Here is a 23,245-nt window from a genome sequence, read left to right on the forward strand (position 1 = left end):
TATTTCTCCACTCCTGATCCTGCGGCTGGCATAATTAGTTACCTGGGGCTGCAATCCAATTTGAAGTGATGACAAGAAAGTGATCCATGAAAAAGTAATAAGTTAAATCCAATTTCAGCCTGCCTCTAATTAAATGCACATGGAACTAATGAGTCAAACCCTACCATTTCACTGATAATGGTAATTAGCGGGGTGGGAGTTGCCGGCTCTCGTCGTCGTGCCACTGTAGGTGTGGAGCGCAAAAGGTAAAAGCGGCATGGATTCTTTTAATCACACGTGTCATTCAGTCAATGTAATTTACTGGCTTTTTGACCAGTCAAGTATGTTTAGCTGCTTTCCGGCGTGCGTAGCAGCTGTTTGTGTATCGAGCCTGATTAAAGCGCCTCTAGGCTGCTGAGTATACAGCGGAGGCATCTTCATCCAGAGGCAGGGGTGTTGTGTGGTGTAGGGCTGAGGGTGTGTGTGTGTGTGTGTGTGTGTGTGTGTGTGTGTGTGTGTGTGTGTGTGTGTGTGTGTGTTGGGGGGGCAGGCATCCCTGTTAGAGATATAAAACCAAAGAGCCATTTAATGCTGATCAAGGATCCTGAGGCTTGTTTGACTCACATTTTCCCCTTCTTTACTACTCTATGCAGGTCATTTTTTTTATCAGATGTTCTGTATATACTGTGCTTCATTATTTTTGACTTGCATAAGAATGAATTGGAAAGTGAGTCACATCTCCAAATGAGTAAAAGTCTCTCCGCACATCTCCTCGTGCCTAATGGGAAGACCGCTGAGATGAATGGAGCCTCGTCCGCAGATCAGGTGCTTTTATGGGGTGTCAGCTTACTACACAGCCTCATAATTGTTGGATCATGTCTTTTGATGACCCAGTCGGGCTCAACAGAGAATCATTATCCAGGCTGTGTGATGGAGATAGTGAAATGTTCTGTGTGAAGGGGGCTCCTCCAGGCACTGGTTTGTTCTTAAAAGAGGAAGTGAGATGAGACTCTAACCGTTAACCTCCGCTGTTTCACCAAACGTGTTTGCGTGTGTGTGTGTGAGAGAGAGAGAGACGGTGCGAGGAAAGAGAGAAAACAATCTCACCACCAGAAAAACCATGAGCGAAAAAAAGCACAACAAAAACAATGTAATACATCCACAATGTAATACATCCACACACGCTGATGTTTATGTATGAGCGCTTGGCTTTATATGTGGCCAGGGTTTGTTTAATTAGCAGAATATGTAATTCAGAGATAAACAAACACTTGTCTGGACCTGTGGCTTTTTTTTTCCTTTTTTTTTTTTAATAATGGCAGTTTCAACCCAGGAAAAAAAAAGAAAAAAAGCAACATACAGCATTAGAGAGCAGGCAATTTACAGTGTTAGATACTACAGCGAGCCTGTGCTCTCTTCACAAGAACTGGGCAGCAGAGGGGAGGGGAGAGGAAGCGGGGGAAAGGGCCCGACTCTCTTTTCAATAGCTGAGTGACAGCTTGGCCAAGCTCTCTGTATACATTAATAAATTAGAATTTTAATTTTGTCTTTGTCTGCAGGAGATGGTCTAGTACTTCACTATGTACCAACAACTGGCTGTACGCTGGAATCTGCCGTTGTGGTCCCCTCTGTTGACCTCTGCAGCACAATTCCCTGGCAGGCTGGGGGAAACAGTTTAGTTTGATCCTTTCAACTTATTTGAATCCCGACAAATATGCACACAACTGAAAGGTCATCACAGTCATATTTCATCCTCTGGAGCTATTCCGAAGACATCTGCACAACAAAGAGGCTTTTTCTCAACCTGACATTAGACCTAGCTGCTACAATAGCTCATTAAAAAGGGCCCCCAATGGGATAGTAAGGGTATTAAATATTATATATATACACACATAGAGAACAGGGCCTCCGTATTAATTACCAAATATGCCCTCAAGTCGTTTGCAATTTCACACCGACACAAACAACCGCTCCTTGTTCAAACAAAGATATACATCTCGAAGGCAGCTGATCTGAAAATTAACGTAAATATTGCATCAGATACGTAGAACCATTCATATTACAAGCAGATGAAAAAATACATTTTTATCTTGCTTGTTTTTTCTTTGCATCACAAAAGCATACAAAATGACTGTCCTGCCGCCTCTGTACCTCTTCCCACCCCTCACTTCCAAGCCCTCCACCTGGGTTACCCACCCCATTCCTGGGCTGTTCTACAGCACCTCCTGCTGCTGGTGGTAGGGAGCTGCCTCCTTTCTTTCTGCTGTGTGTGTAAGTGCAGAGAGAGCAGTGATGAAAGGGGGAAAGCATGGAGTTTCCTCTGCTTGGCCAGACTCACTTCTCTGCAGGAGGACTGAAGCTCCACTCTCACTTCTTCCTTTACTACTCTCTCATTTCCACACTTTCTCCTGCTTTAAAACAAGCTGCACATTTCAGGGCTGTAGCCATGGGGTCAACGTTGGGGGGTGGGGGGGGTCACCATCCAGAATGTTTTGCCCCCATTTTTTAATACAGTTTAAATTAGTGAGATAATACAGTGCGTGACCATTGACGGTAACATCGCTGACACCATGTGTGTGTAACGGCAGGACGGGTGTTACGTTTTGACATCATTTTTATGTGTGTGACACACCATGGGATATTTAAAAAGCAGCCAGCAGCAGTTAGCAGCAAACTCTGAAAAAAACACTGAGGTCGGGGAGCTCCTTATCCTAAACCGCCACACAACAGGGACAGGGCAAATGATTGATACTGCTGAGTTAAGCTATTGTTTTCGTTTAGATAGAGCTACCAATGTTATGGCACACTAAGGCCGATGCTGTTGTGTTAAAAGTCATAGTCATCACGCCTGTTTTGTTTCCGCGATGCCAGCATGCTATCGAAACTAACACATACTGGGGCCGCATGATGCTGTCTTCATTGGTTTCTGTATAAAAATGCAAAGGTGGTGTAGAGATGGGATTTCATAGCGGCTTATAGTGCAATCTCTGTGTAAAAGGGGCTTGTGTTAGTCTGAAATAGAGTTGTGCTGGAAAGACGATTCAGGGCCGGTGCGGGACGGCAGTCAATATGAGATATTTCTGAGTGCCGCAAGGAACTAAGAAATACTCCTTTTCCCTATTAAATTTTGTTTTAAGTTTATTGTCCGCTTGTGTAATTTCTACGATGGAGGTCTGATGCTAACCAGTGTTGGACAACAGAGAGTAAGATGACCAAGCAACGGTTGTCAGATCAGTGCTACATCCCATACCTTTAACCTAGCAGTCAAACACTCATTCTCTGGTAATATATGTACAGGCAGCCAAGTCGTAGAAGCCCTAGATGAGCGTTTGCCCCAAGTAATGACTTGTGGTTTGCCACAATCAAAACATCTGCTGCAACAAATTAATATTATATTTTTGGGCCATTTATTAGGAGCGCTGTTGGACTCTTTTGTTATGCAGTGCATCACACTCTGGGAGTGCAGAGTGTAGTCAGAGCACAGACGGAGCAGCAGAACGCCAGCCGCAGTGAAATTGACAAAGAATTGTTAATTGTAACAGGATCTAAAAGTGAGCAATTGCCACCTCTACAGCAGCTCATCTATTAATGTGATCGGATCATCTCTGACCAGATGGAGAGGTCAGTTATTCACAACATAACTAAAACTCCACAAAGAGCTGCTGAGGGAAAAAAAGGACTCAGACTCGGACTCAAAAATGTCTGAATTCAGAGAGGGGACACAGAATGATAAATAAGGGTCACACATAGATTCTAATTCTGTGGGGAACATCGATTAATATCAAGAGTCCAAGGTTATGTTTGTTGTGACACTACCCTTAGCAGTCAAACAGCAGCTTCTGTTGCTTACGGCAACACCACTTAGAGTAATCACACGCAGAATTGCAGTGCACTGTAATACCAGATGCAGTTTAAATTATAATAGCAATTAGTTTATTTATGATAACATTTGCTAATAATTATTCCTAACAGCTGTGCAGGTACTTGTTTGTCGTGGCATAGCAAAATGTTTTAAGTTTATATGTTTTAATCAGTGTATTGGGGGGTATGTTTTGAGAATATTTGAATACTGAATATTTATTTATATTATAATTACTGCCTTGGTACACCTTCTAAACTACGCTAAGTCAAACAGTAAAGGCCTTTCCACTGCAGAAGTCAGGATCAGCCACATGCTGATGTGTGTTACTGCACTGGAATGACCCTGGATGAGCTCATGTGATCTTAACTGGCCACACAGATGCTTTTTCCAACATTCTGGCCTATATATTTCACAACAGCGCCCGTTTCTGCATACCGCTGCTCCTAATGTTCTGTGTCAAGATTTAGATGACACATGGTTGACTGTTTGTCTGTCTGCATGTGTGTGTGTGTGTGTGTGTCTGTGCTGCTAAATCACACATAATGCGTGAGCACACATCACTGCAAATGTTGCACTGCCAATATTAATTTCCTGTTTGTGAACTTAGCCCGGTGCTGTGCTTTTCTCGCACACTGTGTTCTAGAGAGAGTTGCATAAGGTTTTTTTTCTTCTTATTTGATCAACCACAAAGTCAAATAACCAAGTTATCTGATAATGATGAGCAAATAAATAAGAGAGTGTGAGAGAGAGAGAATGGCAACACATTTACGGTACCTGTAGGCTTTGCTGCTTGTCGTTGACTTTGGGGGATTTGCGGCCAGTGTTTGGTTGAGACTGCAGTTGCTGTGACTGAGGCGGCTGCTGCTGCTGCTGCTGCTGGAGGAGTATCTGCCGAGCCACTTGGAGAGCCTGAAAAAGAGAAATACATAAAGTGATTGTTTTAAACAGTCCAATAGAAATGCTAGATATGCTAAAACTCCCATGAGAACACTTTGATGCCTATTATCAGAACAGATGTATCCTCTTACAATAATATTCCCTTGGCCTTCTGATAGATAACAAATAAACACTACAGACCGTCTTTTCATACTCTCCAATTCAGAGTCATAAATCTGGCATAAACAATCCCTCCGCAAATACACCGGGAACAATGATCAGATGACAAAACATTCGCAGAAAGACAAAAAAAACAAAACAAAAAAATTAACCGCAGCCATCCAGAAGAAATATTTATCTGTTGATAAGTCGCACTTACAGCAAACACAAACGGTCAAAGACACTATCAGCTCTTTTGATCCTCCTTTAGCTCAGTCAAACTCCCCCGAATAAAAAAGGCTTTATGGCAGCTTCGAATATCTGTTAAAGGACACGGCCTTCTCAGTGGAAAACAAAATACAGTGCAGTCACATGTTTATTGCTCCAGCTACTCCCTTTTCCCTTACGATAAATAATCAAACATGCCATCCAGAGCAAACAAAGCTGGAGAGAGCTGGAGGGGGGAAAAAAACACAGTGGTCTCGAAAACGCTCGGCGATACCAAGAAAAGCAAGCGTTGTGTTCCCACAGTGAGCTGGCCAGCCTCACACCTCCACCAGTAAACCATCTGGGTAAATAACTGGCCTCATTCTTTCCGTGTTCCTCAGACGATTGCTCCCACAATTAAACAAACAGTCGGGGCACATCCGAGCTCATCTCGCACACGGACAATATACAAGTTCTACAGTCAGTTGTTTGAGGAGTTCAGAAATTTTAAGAGTAAATGGAATATTTAGCAAGATGATAGTGAGAGAGAGGAAGAAGGGAGGGAGAGCAGAAAAAAGCAAAAAAAAAAAAGTTAGAGCGACGTGTGAACAAGTGAGTGAAACCTGTGAAAGACTGTGTGAAAATAAGATATCTGCAGGGAGAGGGCAAATAAAAAGCTCGGTGTGGACGGATGAAAAGATCACTTTGAGAGCTGCTCTTAGTGCCAGTAAAGTCTGACAATACTTTAAGACGGGAAGGGCGAGAGACAGTTAGGCGTTGGAGTGAACAGCTGTATGATGGTCTGTGTGGGTGTATGTGTTGACCCTCCCTAACACACGGCTGTCCGATGACATCATGAGACATAAATATGACCGCAGGCTACAAAGAGGCCACGCTCCTGGCATTTCACCATGCTTAACTTTAAAGTGCATAAATTATCCCTCCGTCTGTCTGTCTCTGTCGTTCTCCGAGCTCTCATGTAAAAGATAAACGACACTACAGCAACACATCTCATTCTGCATGCCTAATTGTCCTTCGCTTTGAACAATATGTGTTGGGGGAACCCCCTCTGCAAAGCGAGTGCTCTCATAAAGAAAGTGCGCAAATTGAAACTAAGAACGATGTGAGCAAGATTCACTCCCACACATGAAGGTAATATTTACATCTTACATTTTGAGCATTTAGCTTTTTCTACGGAGCAACAATAAGCCGGTCATAAAGTCGGAAACAAACATATAAACTGTGGCGGGGAGGGGATTGGAAAACTACTAACGCATCGTCTCTTGCAGTTATGTAGAGTGAGACGATGTTTTTCACCACATTATGAAACAGTTTAATCATCAAAAACAGAGTGATGCTCTAAAATGTTATGATTTAACGTTCTTGACACTAAATAGGCGTATTGTTTATCACTTTAATAAAGGTGATAAAATATATTAAAAACTAAAGAAAAACAGATTTCAGCATCAAATTGTAATAGCAAACTTAGCAAAATAAAAGTTATTAACTATTGCGAAATTCCTCACTTACTAAGACTAAAACTTCAGTTAATAAAGGAATAAAAAGAATTTAAAAAATAAAATTTCAGCGTCAAACTGCAATAGCAAAGTTGGCAAAGTAAATATTATTAATATATAATATATAATAATATTAAATCCCAACCTTATTGGGGAAAAAAACTTGATTTCCACTATAAGTTAAAAGAAAAAGAAACAAAAATAAAACTTAACATAATATATTTAGCATTGAACTGCAATAGCAAGCAGACTAAAGATTGTTAAATATTTTAAAATTCTAACCTTATAGGGAATGAAAATTCAGCTTAATTTGCACTCAAAGTAAAAAGCAAAAAACACATAAAAATAAGATATTTCATTTAATTCTACAATAGCAAAATTAGACAAGTATTATTAAAGTTTAGTTTTATTAAATATCTTATAATTATAACTTTATTGGGGAACAATTTAGCTTTATTTCCACTTAAAGTAAAAATAAAAAAAATAAAGAAAATATTATATTTCAATATCAAATTTCAACCACAAAGTTAGCCAATAAAATGTTCATGTTAAATATTTTAACTTTACTGAAGATAACGTTCATTTTGATTTCCTCTTATAATAAAAAAAAAAAACTCAAAATATGACATTGAATTATAAAATTTCAATAGCAAATTAAAAGCAATTAAATATTTTAAGATTCTAACCTAAAAAGAAAATCAGCTTGACTTTCACTTGAAGTAAAATAGAATAAAAACCCACAATGCAACATAAAAACAAAATCAAGATATTACACCGTCACATTTTAATACCAAAGTTGGCAAACTAAATGTCATTTAACATTTTAAAATTCTAACTGTATTTGGGAATTCAGCTTGATTTCCATTCAAATATTATTATATTTCAGCATCAAACCACAATAGCAAGGTTAGCAAAGTCGCCAACTTTTAAAACAATATTCATAATATTAATAACATTTTGGTGGAGTAGAGGATTTGTGCATAAGCAGCTCTGAGGGTCTACAGTAATCTATGACCTGTTTATGTTTGAGGTGTCAGACACCACAGCATCATGAAATTAGAAGTAAACCCGGATGAGTAAGACGGTGAAACACAGATAATTCACAAGGAAATTCAAGAGATCAAAAAAAAAGCAGAAACAAAATCATTCTTGACGCCCAAGGCGTGGTATTACGGGCACACTGAAGAGTAAACAAAGTTGTCTGTTTTCTCTTCCCCTGTAACTGATGACACATGCAGTGAAATGTGTGTGTGGTGTCTGCGTGTGTGTGTGTCTGCGTTTACAACCGAGGGTGTTGGAACAAAGAGAGTTGAGTCAACAGGATATGATAGGAAGTTGAGACAGTAATGGATGAAGAGATACATTTCTGGGAAGTCTTCCTTCACTGTCATTTTCAAGTAAAGCAAATTTAAAAAAAAAAAAAAAAAAAAAACAGAAAAGTTGCTCAATGATCAGATACCAGTTCATAAAGAAACTGGGACCACAAAAATGTGCAATTTTGAAACTGTCAGTTGTCAGCAAAAACATTCATATTCTCATACTGATGCTTTTATGACTATGTTGTGATATTAATATAATATTCCATTTTTAGACAATCCTACAATCCTACAATCAAACAGGCATCACCTAAATTTTTGCTATTGTATACATTATATGTAAGAAATATGTCACGTGTTCAGCTTAAAGCAGAGGAGTAAAAATAATTTAAACATTTTGCAACAATGCATGACTTATAACCTCTACCCATTCATGTCAACAGCTTCATCACATTATTCTTCCAATTAAAGTAAGGGCAGTAATTATCTGATCGTGCACTTGAAAATATAGTCAATGATTTTCTCGACAATGGCATGCCAGCACATGCTGAAATATGCCGTGTTAATAACTTTACAGTGTGATTTTTTCTAATGAGTTGAGGCTGGTGTTGGTACAGAGAATAATAAGCCAAACAAAAGCGAGCAGGGCTGAGAACCTGTGCTGTGCTGCGCTGTGCTGTGCTGTGCTGTGCTGTGCTGTGCTGTGCTGTGCTGTGCTGTGCTGTGTTGTGTTGTGTTGTGTTGTGTTGTGCTGTGTTGTGAGGCGGGCCCCCCTTTTAGGAATGTTGCTGTCATGTTTGTGTTTTCAAAAGGCCACTGGAGCTGGCATGCCTTTGAGAGGCCTAATGCTCAGCTAAAATAACCTATTGTGAACTGTCACTGCCATGTTTACACAGCACCCGCTCCTCTATTTCAGAGCTCTCCTCCCTCCCTCCCTCCCTCCTACTCCTCCTCTGGAATTTATCTCCTTTTGATCTTCCATTCAAAGGTACTGGACGCTTGATAGACATGCAAGAGGGAGAGCTGCTCCAGACAAACGTGATTCACAGGAAACTGGTGACAAGCTCGAGGCATGTGAAGCACAGAGGAAGGAGGGAGACAGCATGATGCCGAGGTGCTAGAAGAGTCCAGACCAAGAGACTGATGAGGTTAAACTGATCGGTAAAAAAATGTTCAAATAGATAATGAAAAGTATAGTAGGTTGCCCCAAGATTTATACTGTACTGAAGATGGTCAGCTGGACAGAATCATACTTTTAGGTTATATTAGATTACATTAAAAAGTTTTATTGTCCCTGAGGTGCAATTTGGTAGTAAACACAACCAATTCACACCATAATAGAAAAAAAGTTGAAAAAAAAGAAAGAAATAGAAACATTAAAAAAAACATAAAAAGAAACATAAAAAATGTAGGGACACATTTTAATTTCATTTTTTAACTATGTTTAAAAAAATGTCAAACAAATCTACCTTTTAAAATAAATAAATACAACAAACTGAGGCATAAATACATATAATATATAACATACAGTAGATGTCATCAAAGTAAGTTATAGTGAATATGACACATTCAAGGTTCATCATTAATTGTTCATTACAAAGACATTATGGCCTAAAGCTTGTTTAAAAACCCAACAGCTGAGGGAGCAAATGATCTAAGATATCTGTTTGCCCTCTGAGAGAAAGTATACCTCCTCCCTGATGGCATAAGTTGAAACTCTGCATGAAGAGGGTGATGCGCGTCTGCTAAAATGACCTTTGCCCTCTGAAAGGCTCTGACTCCGTTAGACATCGTCAAGATTATGCAAGCTAGTGCCAATGATTTTTTGGCAAAGTTAAACAATTCCCAGCCTCTTTTTGTTAACCATGCTGAGGTTGCTTAACCAACAGATTATTGCAAAAGCTAAAATTGACTCAATATATGATGAACAACACATTTTTTTAAAGTAATCTGTCAACATAATTTCCTCAAAAAGAACCGTCTCTGAATGGCCTTCTTGCAGATGTAGTCAATGTTTGCCTCAAAAGTCAGTTTGTCATCCACATTGTACAGGGCTGGGAATCCAGGGTTCAACGTGGCTACAAAATGTTACTCTGTTGCCACCCGATATCACTGAAGGTGGCTCCCTGTGGCCACTAAGTTTTATCAGGTCTCTCTTGAGAATGAAATTACATGTCTCAATGAGATAACCTATCTAAATAAAGGTTAGGTAAATTTTAAAAATCCCTTAAAACTGTGTTAAGTTTTCTTACATTGCCTTTTTATAGGCAAGTTTACATTTGGGCCATCAATAATTTACTTCAGATAAATAAAATAAAAAAATAAAAAATATGAATTATCCATCACTTTTTTATGAAAACAAGAGTATTAGAATGTAAACCAAATGCACATGTTTACATCTATTATGTTTCACAGTCCAATTGGCTCAGCCGTAAGGAATCTACAGCCCAATCTTATAAAATTGCTATGGCTGATCAAAATACTGAGAATTTCATTTTAATTGTCCAATTACTGACATTTCCATGTTTAGACATAAATGCTGAGGAGAGAAAAATGGCAATTCAAAATTTTGATTGTTGCCCCTACCACTGATATAGCCTAGATGTATTACATTGTACGCTTTTCCAGCATAACAAGAGTAAGCAGTTTACTTAAAGCTAACAATTAGGAAAAGCTGGATTTGTAATAAGCTGTGTGCTGATACATACATTGGCTTTGTGTCACTATGTTATGTGTAAGCATACGGAACGACAGCAGTCCTATTATAATCGCAAACTGAGGTTGTTTGGGAGGCGAGCTTGTTACCGGAATAAGTACACAACTGCAGAGATAGACGCCTTTATCCAGACACTATATACACTGTTTGTGGGTCTACATGCACGCACACACGCACACACGCACACACGCACACACACACACACACACACACATACACACACAAACACCATGGAGGGAGTGAACCCTCCAGGTGCTTTTGATTAAAAAACACCCTCCAGCACATGACAAAGGTTTTATCAGCAACAAAGCCGGTGCAATTTGGTATCCTTGTCATTTGCAGTCCTCTTTTATATTCCCCATTTCAAATGTGTTCAAAGTTCACACCCTCTTCCCCGTGTTAACGCAACTTCCTCAATAAACAACAGCCGTTTTATCTGCATCTACTTTCACACCATATTAGTGAATAGAGGCAGGAGGCGTCTCTTATGTCCCTGGGCTATCACGCTGTGATAAGGGAACTGCTAAGTACTGGATGTCTTTATGTGCAGTCTGCACATGTGGATTATTTACAGGCTTTGGGGTTTCCTGCTGCTAAAGCCAGCTCTGGGTGTCTTACAAATCCCAGCTCAGAGCATTGCCACACAGTCAAGTCTGCTCTCCGCTGAATCCCTCGCTGCACCTTCTCCCTCTACGACATGAAACAGACATATTTCAGACATGTGTCTCCTTAATCTCATTTTATGCAACTTTACTGACCCACAGTAACAATCAAAAACAGCTCCAAATCCAACTGTGTGTAAAGGGAAGGGATTCGAGAGAATTTGCTTCAAGTGTGACAGACACACAGCACTTATATGGCAGTTTCTAAATGAGAAATAGAAGGAGAATGTGATAAAAGGTCCAGAGAAAATACAGATGACGTGGTTAAGTGGGGGGGGTGTAAAGAGGGAATCGTTCAGGGCGTCTCCACTGGGAGTCAGACGGTGAGAAACGGGCCAGCATTGTTTGTTCAGGCCCATCAACAGAGAGAACTCTTTAGTTCTATAAACGTCCGGCTCCTCTTGCCACAGCTGGGGAAGACCTTGAACGTGAAATAGTTTCAAGCAGATTGCTCTAATTGCTAGAAGATGTGCAAGCAGGTGTAACCGGATCCCTGCGGCCACTCAGAGAAAGGGAGACGGAACGAGATGTGCATCTGTTTGTGTCTTTCTGCTCTTGTGTGTGTGTGTGTGTGTGTGCGCGCACGCGCACGCTTCGGTGTATTTACTCAGCAGCCACGTTTGCCAGCCTTTATTAGTCAGGAGAGTGTGGCTCAGAGACAGCCAGAAACAACACGACTAATAGGTTAGCTCTTAATGTAGTCCGGCTCAGAAGACACCGGGCCCTCAGGTCTCACCCTGCAGCCTCCACGGGGCTTCCACGCCAATGGCCTAAATGTCAAGGTTATCTGCTTGACTTTCTGACTGATCGCATGTCTCAACTCACCTGACATTTATCACTTCTGCTGTTTTCTTTTCAAAGACAAGGCCCTCTGCTCCTCAGTGGTAACCAAGCCAAGAGGCCAGACTTTTCTCTTAGCAGCTCCTCCACATAAGTTGCTAACATGTTAAAGGGGACCTGATATGCTCATGTTGAGGTTTTGTAAGGTTTCTACTAGTTTATGTCTTTTAATGGTGAAAAACAATTTATCTTTCTCATACTGTGACAGAGTACCCTCTGTCTTTCTAAGCCCACATCAAGAAAAAGCCAAGTCCGCTCTGATTGGTCAGCGTTTATGGGTCTTCCATAAATTTGTGTCTCTGCACTGTTACTACCACTGCAGAATAACTGTAGCGGAGAAGAGTGGCACGTTTTAGGGTGAAAATTCAACAGTAAAAATGTCTTCGGACATGTGCCAGCAGGAATATGATCTAAAATCAGCAAGAAATTTACAAAATTGACAACAAAGTTTACATGTTCTGTGATATTAGCACGAAGCTACATGTAGCAGTGTATTTACAGTCAGTGACAGAATGTTATAGGGAATAGTGGCACGATCTATTGTGAAAAATTGCAAACAAAAGTTTCTAGACACAATTGGACTTCCAACAGGGATCTGACCTGAAATCAAGGAGAAATTTCTAACATCGACCCCAAAATTTAAATGTTTCCTCACTTTGACGTATAGCTACATGAAGCTGTGAACTTGCAGTGGAGAAATAACAGAGAATCTTGGCACTTTCTACCATGAAAAAAAATCACCAATGACATATCCTCTAAACACAACCAGACATGGTCCAACAGGAATATGATCTAAAAATGAGGAGAAATGTATAACATCAGCAACTAAGTTTACATGTCTTCCTGATGTTAGCATATATTACATGTAGCAGTGCACTTGCAGTTGCTGAATGAATAACAGAGAACAGCCATGAAAAAAAAATCACCAATAAAAGTCACTAAACACATGATCTGTAGCCAAGTTCACATTTCTCCGACACTGGCATGTAGGTACATTAAGCACTGTAGGCTATGTAATTTTAAACACCTGCAGTAGTCTGCCTAAAGCAGATGACCATATAAAAAAAGTGGCACATGATGATGTCAAACTGTAACCACAATAGAAAAAAAGTGTTACGGATGGAGTGTGAATGGTAGGGAACCATTACTTTCACTTTGGCCAAAATGATCATAGACATCCTTCTTTGTAAGACTATATATAAGACACAAATTTTAGAAAACCATAATAAGCCCCTTTAAGCCAATGTAACATCTTCCCCCATGTGTCCAATCATTTCGTACAATGTATGGGCTATCTTAGCCAGTTACAATAAATTCAGAAAAGCTGGTTCTATATTCACAATATAACAGACAGTAGATCTGGTGTTAGAGGGGTGTTGACTATGCAAACATATAGTAATGCGATTCACTTGGAATACTTGTCACTTTAATTGAAACGCATATAATATATATTTTTTAAATATTTTGGTGGGGGGGTGATTTTTAAACATATAAGCCGATAAGCAGTGAGGATCATGTCTATTTATATTAATTGCATTTTTTTCCCCTTTCTCTTTTCCTCAGTAATACAGACAGTTTATCTGCAATGCAAAGCAGGGAAAGTCTGGTTTCCCAGTAAGTATATAATTAATGCCATTTCCAAAAAGCCACTCCACATGGAAAACAGGCCCTGATGCTCAAACCTTGCGCATTACGGGGCCCTCGCAACAACACTCTCCAGTCTGTGTTTAGATTTCCAAACTAATTCATGTAGAATACATAAATAAATCAACGTTTTATACCCACTTCAAACCATTAGATTCCCTTCCTTCGCTGCACTTTTCAACTAATCTATTAATATTTATGACAACACTAAACATTTCAAATGTCCACGTTTAAACAATAAGGCAGTGCGTGCACTTACATAAGGCAGAATCTGACTTCAATAAAAACCCCATTTTGTTTGTCCAGCACACCTCCCCGCATCAACCCCCCCTCTCTCCCCATAACAGGTAATGCAGCGCCCTGACAAATGTTTTTCGGAGAAAAAATGACTGTAAGAAAAACAAGACGAAAGCAAAGTTATTAACTGTGAGTGGAGATAGAAGAGAGGGGGCTGTGAAGCAGCACTGATGATGGAGGGAGTGGAGTGAAAACAGGGGGGGGGGGCACAGACAGATGGAGGAAGAGAATAAGAGTGTGAAACTGAGAAGAGGAGAGGTAGAGGGAGATGGAAAAGAGAGGGGAAAAGAAGAGAGAGTAGCAAAGAGGGGGAGGTCGCAGGAGGTGCAAGGAGGGAGGGTAAACAGTGCCCCAACCAGGCGGTTCGGGCGCTTGGAGCCTGGTACAGAGGGGTCACCCTCCCCACACACACACACCCCACCCCCCACCCCCCCACCAACCCGGCGAGGTCAGCTCAGCTATGCGGGCCTGACAGCTTCCGTTTGCTGTGTGCTCGCCGTTTGTTTGGATTCCCCAGCCTTGCTTAGCCAGCAGCTTAACAACAGATGGCTAAAGAAGGCCTCTATTCAGAGTGGTCTGGATCAGAAAATCACACCAAGGAAAGTACACAAGCTGCAGACAAAACACACACAAGCGCGCACACACACATGCAAATGACATGGATTGTCAGAGTTGCACATGCTGCAAACAGGGGGATGGCAAATAAGGCTGCCACAAACACACTGTAAAATCTTAAAAGTTATTTTTACAAAAAAAATATCTAGGAAAGCAACTGCCCTGAAAAATGTAAGCAAATATAACTATGAATCTCAATTTATGTCAACTTTAAATCTAATTGTTAAGTTCACTTAAAATTTAGTTATATTTATTTAATTTTGTGACGTTGTTGCAACTTAAAAATGACAAATTGAGTTAAATCAATTTTTTCAAGTTTTAGCTTTAGTAAGCTAATCTCCTAAAATCAAAATCAAATAAAAATGCAAATCTCCTAACTTCATCATTTGCAAAATCCTTTTTGCCATGGTCAAGTGAAGTCAGACTAACTTGGTTTACTGAAGTTGCCGACACTTAGAAAGAGCAGGTGATTTCACTTGTCATTTTTAAGTTGCAACAACTCCAGAAAATTAAGTAAATGCGTCTAAATTTCAAGTAAACATAACAATTAGATATAAAGTAAACACAAATTCGATTTACAGATACATTTAATTGCCTTTTTCGAGGCTATTGGTTTCAGATTATTTTAAGTAAGATCAGCTTTTCAGATCTTACAGTATTTGCCCACAAAAAGGCATGTAAAACACACATGCAAGCGGGCACACACATGCAACGTGGCATCTGATTATACCAACTTCCCGGGGACGATTAAATAACTGAGCAGATCTGAGTGAAAGCATTTCCGTCCCCCGCCATTATTAAACGAATCCTGTGTTTATTACAGCTTTAGTGCGGTGTAAACTCATAAACACCCTCCCAGAGTACAAGAGGAGCTGTCAACTAAATATTGTTTCTCTCATGAGTCGCTCTTCCACCTCAATTACGCCTTTCAACTTTGCGGGCTCAGTATGATAAAGTGGCAGTAAAAATCATTCACATTAATACACCATTGTGCATCTGCTGCTAAAGGTAATTAAAGAAGTAAATGACTCATAAGAATAGACATATTAGCTGCAAAATGAAAGGCAACTGGGCTGCCTCATGAAAATATGTACCATTAAGATACTGCATTTTCATATTGGGGTAATCAGCTCCACTAGCCTGATGCTGATTTAATCCACTCCAGTGGAAAGTCTATCAGCGCACAGCCGCGTGTCACTGTCTACCCGCCAAGAGCCAGGCGTTGTGCTTTAGCATTGCCTGTGAATGGCTCCACTAAGGAGGGAGGTCACATGCAGGGAAATCAGTCGGAGGAGCAGTCAGTGCTTAGGTGTCATTTAGAGGCAGATGGAGAGAAAGAGGGGTGAAAAAAAGTGAGGAGGATAAAATGAGCTAAAAAGAATCATAAAAAAGCACTGGGAACAATGCGGCGGGCAGATCTCAGCAGCCCCCTCTCCCCCTGACCTTAGCTTTTTGTTCTGAGCATATGATGCCTCAGGATGCCCACCACTGAATACAGCGATAATATCCGTCAAGTTGATAAAGTGGGAGGAAGAGAGCAGAGGCGTGCCAACTGTGCTGGGGTACTTAGACGGACTGTTAGAAAACACGCGCTCCTCCCGATTGCCTCTTTGTTGGAAGTGTTGCATCACTTTGTAGCGGGGAGTGTTGTGCTTGGGAAAATGGGCGCTTCCAAAAACCCAGCGTGAGACCTAGAATACTGTGAGCAGATTTTATCATGCGTGAATGATATTGTTTAGAATGGGAAGCTCTATCTGCCCTGGTCTCATAGACGGAGGACTCAACATTATTGATACACTCGAGACTTCCGGGATACGACCGGTAAAACCCCTTAAATCTTCCAATTTAGTCGTGGTGAATATAGATGAATGTAGTCGACACACAAACTATAGGATGGTGCTTGAGGAGGGGAGAGAGCGATCAGACGGCATGGAGCGTCACAGCGCTCGGGGGCCTGGACTGATGGCCTACGTTGTCGGCTGACCACTCTGCAGCCTCGGCACCACAGGGCGCGTTGATTAACTCAGTGTGGAATGCAAAAGGAACTCATCTAGATGAATAATCCCACTAATCAGTGCAACAGACAACAAGCGTGACACCGCCCAAAGCTAAGTTTGACTGTTTCCTCAAAGATGGATTAGAAATGACATCTGCCTAAAGAGCAAAGCGAAGCATCCTGTTGATTTTATTAAGACAATAAAACAAGAATTTCTCCTCTAGAAGTAAACAAGTCGTTGTATTGAACGGACCCGAGCCTTTATGGTGAGGTTTTCTGTGGTTTTTCGACTGTACATCTTTTCCCACTGCCTTGAAATGTCCTGACCTGAGACCTAACACATCATGAGCTGCTGAGGGAGAATTCCCACTGTGTGTGTGTGTGTGTGCAGCGAGAGTTCCTCCGAAGGAGAGGATTTTCTATAAATCACAGGCCAGTCCAATTGGCTATGGATTGAGTTGCAGCGGGGAGAGACAGCTCCCTGGGAATAGCAGTGTCTCTGTTGAAGTCATTCCAAGATGGGTAATATGATCCTATGCCGCCAGGAATAAAGAAAGGGAAGAGAAAAGGAGGGGGGAGAAAAAAATGTGATTGCTCCGGCCATAAAGAGGAGTAATCTCCAGCAGGGTCAGACACATCACCCGTCACACTGGACTGTAATGTATTACAGTCTCGCAGGCAGATGATGTGACACATGGTGGGCCTCACTTTTTCGGCAGAACATAGACTGTGTAAAAATAACGGATGCAGCCACCCTTGGTTTGTGGACTCATGCTGAGGCCTCGAGTTTGGCATTTTTGAGTCGCCATCTTGGATTTTCAGATACCGAAGTGACATAAGTTGACAATATTTGGTCGAGAGGGTGAAATAGTGGAGGGGTGAAGGTTATACAGTCTATGGTGATGCCTAGTAAACAGCCTGTCATTCAAAATAACATAACTTTAAGCCTTAATAACATTTCAATGTTGGAGTTCTATAAACATTTACCTTCATACAGTTGTCATGAATGTTGAAATTAGCTATACAGTTCTTATTTGAGAATTTTTCATCTTTATTGACATAGTAGAAAGATCCATTGCAAGTTCCATTTTTGGGGCAACAAAGATTAAGACTCTCACTCTATTTGATAACATAGACAACGTATTAATGTTAGGTGTGCAGAGGTGATCTTCCAATGATTTTATTTATTTATTTATTTATTTTTTAATTCATTTAACCTTTATTTATACAGGTAATCTCATTGAGACATGGGGTCTCATTCTCAAGAGAGACCTGTTTTTGACAGTATACAATATAACAACAATTAGTTACAGACAGGCAGATTTATCAATACAGTAAACACAACATCTAAGTGAAAGTGCCAAATGGAAGCAGATTTAAAATACTAAAATGGGAAAGTTTCTAAACATGTTTTGTTCCATTGCCCTTAAAATGAGTTTAAAATCCCCTCTGGGGTCAAGCTGGGCAGCTTCAGATCCTGCTGTACCGTGTTCCTGGTTGAAGGGGCAGAGTAAGAAAGTGCCTTTTTGCCAAGCTCTGTACATACTGTGGGAACACTGAAGGTAACAAAGGTCTGGGAGCGTAGGCTACGACTGCACTGTTTGCATGACATCCTTAGAGTCATAAAAAATATCTTGTATTATGTTTGATAATCTGCATATTATGGTGATAATATACAGTGTAACACGTGAAATTACAAAAATCATGAAATAACTGTTAATAACCACCAGGATGATTTGTATGTTATGTATGCAACCGCAAAGACTCAAGTAGCAACAGTCTAATGGCGTCACACAACAAAAACACCTGACTGGAGTCCCTTGGTGATGGCTGAACGACTGCATACAGCAGCGAGAGTGACTGAACAATCCCACAGCCATAAACTGTATGTCAGAGCTTAATGAGCTCAAAAAACATCAACCGAAAATAAAGTAGAGCATCCTCCCAGAGTATCGCCCAAAGTGTAACCACATGCAGAGCTTGTTTAGTTTGGGCTGACTGAGATGACAACTGCTTTACATTACATGAAACCAAATGATTCATCACAACAACCCAAGAAATGGCACAGCGCGGTTGCATTTTGCAGTGAGGGCCTGTACGTGGCTGAGAGTGGCAGCTAGTTTAGCAAACCAAAACTACGTAAAGTGGTTATACAACATTTCAGGAGATGAATCTAATAGAGCTCAGAGGGCAGGGAAGTGCTGAATATTTGGTTCTATTTTTGGTAGGGTTGTCACCCTTTAGCTGGTTGTTCAGTTGGTTATTGGATATGTTCTTGTCCGACCAAATTTTCATTAGCTGGACAGTCGTAGGTGTAACTTATATAAGGTCGCGTGTCCACCAAAGTGTTTTTTTTCCAGCTGAAAATGCCACATACTCTTCTAAAAACACCCAGTTGAGAGCACAAGAGTGCTTTTCCTATGTTCTTTTAGCTGAGACGCTTTGGTTGCGTATGATTGCTATGATACAGAATATTTGCGGAAGTAAAAATGTCAGCACAAGGTAGAGTACTTGCTCTTGATGAGGATATATAAATATATAGGGAGTGATGATGAGCCCTGTAGCTTTAAGGCAACAACCGATTTCCAGTTGTTAAAGCACAGTCCCTCTCCCACTAAAGACAAAATCTGAGGCCATCGGGAGCACTCGTAGTCATCTAGGACTTGAGATTAGATTGGCCGACCACATTCACAGTTCAAAAATTCTGTGTGTTTATGAACAAGTCATGGAAAAAAAAAATCCTTTGAGTGTAAGCACTTTTTCCAAACCACCTCGAGCTTAATTAGCATGCGGAGTGCGGCGTGGTGACAGAATTGGCCGCCCTCAATCTGCCTGAGCCACCTTCAGCTTTAGGCGCTGAGACCTGCAGGCTGCAGGCTTCAATAAATGTCGCAGGAGAAGATGATCACAACTCAAATTAAGTTATGCACTAAGCTTGAAGGGCTTACATAAACATGTGATGGAAATATTAAACAAACTGAGGGAAAAGACGAGGGAGAAAAAAAAAAAACAGGCCCTGATGCAACTTGAAAACCATTTGAATTAGTGCAACTGGGTGAATAATTTGTCCAGATGTTGAATTTTCATTGATGACTGAACATTGCATATATACAATAAATCAACCCCCCCTTGTTTTTCACAGAGAGGTACTTAGTAGCGGTTGGTGTGAATGAGAGGTAAAAGTAAAATGCAGGTGGCAGAAGTAGCCCAAACAACAAGCACTGCAGGAACCAAGGGCATGTGGGCTATAGAGCTGCTAGGGTGGTGGGCGGGGGGATGACAGACTGCTGTTCAACTCCATTAGCTGCTATGTGAGAGGGGTGCATCTAGCAGCACACGACCTGTGAAGAATCTTAGATCTCACTCTATCTTGGAATGGGGATTGCCGCATTAATTCTAGGAAACTGTAATCTCTCAAGCAAATCAAATTACTCTCATTAAGCGCAAGAAGAAAACTGCCTCTGTAATAAGTATGTATAAAAAGTATTTATTACCAATAATCACCTCTTTAATATGAGCTAGCGTACAACGGCTTTTTATTTTTGCTGATTAAGTTTAAAAATGGGGAAACAAGGAAGGGCACATGCTCACATATGCATGGCCTCTGCACACACACACAAGCAAACACACGCGCACTAATACACACCTCATGGAGTTTATGAGAGCGGTTGATACAGTGATTAAAGGGGAGGGTAGAGGGACACAGTGCTTGAGGGCCTTGGAGAGGACGTGCCTCACCTAGTCATAAAAACACACCTCTGTCTTTAAGCCAGCACCAGAATCGCTCTCAGTGGGTTCACTCGGAGGTGAATCGCTAAAGAATTTACATGCAAAGTAGCACATGTCATCACCCAGACTGTGCGCTCGCACATGTAGCGTTGCATTGTAACTTGGCATGCGCTCGCTGACCGCCACATATTTGCGGCGGTTTGTGAGGTTGACGGTCTGACCTGGGGCAGCCGCTCTCTGAACAAAGCTATTTCTGAACACAGCTGCCACAGACTTTTCTTTTTACATTTGCATAATTTGTGTACATACAAGCCTAACCAAACAGCCAACAGTATGTTAATGTTATGCATGTATGGTTTTGAGACAGTAAATAAAGCTAAATAACAGTGTGGGGCGTAATGACTCGGGTGGGAGGTGAAGTCTTTGCTCTTCTTCCAGGATATGACATCATTCCAGAAAGCACAAGCTGCCAGCTGTAATTGCACTGCTGGTAAATGGAAAAGACACAGATGTAACCCTGTTTCTAGTGTTTGATTCGTCTTCCACACAACCAATTAATTACATCTAAAAAACAGCAAAAAGACAGTTAACAAAAACACATCAAAATGGGTGATAAAAACGATTTGCCTCTACAGAATCAATTAGGACTGAGGGTCAGTGGGTCATTCATTTACTGGTTCAGCATAATTACCTGTTTTTCTTCCCCTCATTTACTTCTTTATTCATCTGGGACACCGATGTCCCCGCAAACCAAAAGAACACACTTTTTTTTGTGATTATTCAAATTAAACATCGATTCCTGAGAGAGAACGCCGACAGACTACAATGCGCCGCAGCTAATGTGCTCCAAAAACAAACTCCCCCGAAGCAAAACGAGGGAATTCTATTAGATGTCAGCCTACATACTGTAAATTTCTATTTGACTCGCCAAATCGGGCGATAAGTAAATAAATAAATACAGAATCAAAACAGAAATTACAATGTGATCTTGTGGAATATCAGCTATGATGAAAATATGCTGAAGCGCCTGCACTGTGCCGCCATCTGATCTGAGTTCTTGGCAGGAAGACAAGTTCCAGCAGTACTGTTGCCCTGTGGCTACAAATCACTGCCAGTGCTCCTCTGACTGTCTATCAAAGAGGCCGCATCCACTCCTGTCTGCTGCCTCATGGTGGGTAGAAAGAGAGGAGAACGATCATGGCTGACTACATACGTGTTGTCACAATGCTGGAATTTCCTACTTTGATTCAAAGCCTTGAAAATGATTGATTTTTGTTTTACCACAGGGTAAATTAACATTGAGGGCATAGAGGTAAAGATAAATATAACAAGACTATAGCACTACAGCAACTTCTCTTTTCTTGATAAGTCGCAGAGTACAGTAGAATTTAGAATAAAATATAAACATTAATCCTTTGAATCCTGGATTGACTTGATTGGTTTGGGGTGTTTTTGCTATTTTTCCAGGTCAATTTGATTGGGTTTCAAATGGTTAAAGGGACTGTTCAGATTCATTGAAATGAGGTTGTATGAGGTACTTATCCATAGTCAGTGTATTACATACAGCAGATGTCAGTCACCACGAACGCAGTTTGGAGAAAAAGGCAAGAGTCTGACACAGAAGCTAAGCAATGTACTGCTGTGGATGGGGGCCAGCAACAAAATGTATTTTAGCTACCTAAAAGAGCACCACCTTAACAAAAATCAATATAATTGTACTCTATAGAGAGAATATTTTCGCCACTTTACCTTTTCGTCAGACAGCTGTTCAGGCACCAGACTCCATTAACAAAAACAATAATCTTAGCTCGCTGAGCACAGAAGCTGCTGGTCTATTGCTGCCTTGATCAGTTAGTTTTATTTTATGACTTTGGTGAATCCAAATAAATACTTTTACACAACAAAGTCACACAATAACACAAGCAAACTAACAGAACAAGACAGCAGGAGACCAGCAGCTACTTTGTTCAGCAATGTTAAATCGCTATTTTCCTCTATGGACTTTAAAGATAGCAATATAATATCCAGGGTTCCCATATATTTTCATACAAAAACTATCAAAACTTTTCAAGGACCGATAAAAATAATTCATCTTGCTACCCTTGACAAGTGTTTTTCAATCATATTTGATTCAAACTCTATTCAAACATAATCTCATCTTACTGGCATACATAAAGGGGGAGACAGGACGCGTGGAGAAAATGAAGAAAGATACACGATTGTAAACAAAACGTCACACATATTAGAGTTACATTACATCGACAGCTACAACAAATATATTTGCCATTATGTAAAGTGACATAAAAAGCTATTCACTGAAGATTTCTTGTAAAAATGTCATAACACAAAACAAAATTCCATGACTTTCCCAGGCCTGGAAAATGTGATTGTGAAATTCCATGACTTCCCCAGCTTTTCCATGACAGTGGGAATCCTGACATATCATATCATATAGGTTTCCAAAATGTAAAACAGTGAAAATATTCGAAATATAAACTTAAACTTGCATAGATTTTTTTGTTGGCATTTCTTTTAAAGGTGGCTAAAATACAGTATGTTTTGCTGCTGACCCCCCTACACAGAACTCCAGCCTGCTTTTCCAATCTGGGGGTCTGCCGAGTGACTACTGCATGTAATACACTGACTATGGATAAGTACCTCATACAACCCTATATCAAAAACTCGGAATTATCCCTTTTATAATAACTGGTACTAGTGTATCAATACTGCTAAAAATGAATGTTTCAGCAGTTTTAGATATTTATAATCGATGAGTATTTCTGACATCACTCCTATAGATGTTCTTACCTTCCTTGGACAAGTCTTTCAA

At 40.5% G+C, this 23,245-nt stretch overlaps 1 protein-coding gene across 13 annotated transcripts in view; it reads right to left on the reverse strand.

Annotated features, from left to right (window-relative positions):
• The window catches only part of foxp1b (forkhead box P1b), a 206,456-nt gene that overhangs the window by 63,649 nt on the left and 119,562 nt on the right, over positions 1–23,245 (reverse strand). For all 13 annotated transcript variants that reach the window (XR_015777714.1, XM_088083576.1, XM_088083551.1 and 10 more), the window contains one exon: positions 4,616–4,750. Coding sequence is in view for 12 of the 13 variants with exons in the window: in XM_088083576.1 (XP_087939702.1) it covers positions 4,616–4,750 (135 nt within the window). In the remaining variant the exon portion in view is untranslated. The remainder of the gene's footprint in view (positions 1–4,615; positions 4,751–23,245) is intronic.

This window comes from Plectropomus leopardus, chromosome 2, assembly GCF_026936395.1.
Source record: "Plectropomus leopardus strain MGB_pleo_1.0 chromosome 2, ASM2693639v1, whole genome shotgun sequence".
Classification (NCBI taxonomy): domain Eukaryota; kingdom Metazoa; phylum Chordata; class Actinopteri; order Perciformes; family Serranidae; genus Plectropomus; species Plectropomus leopardus.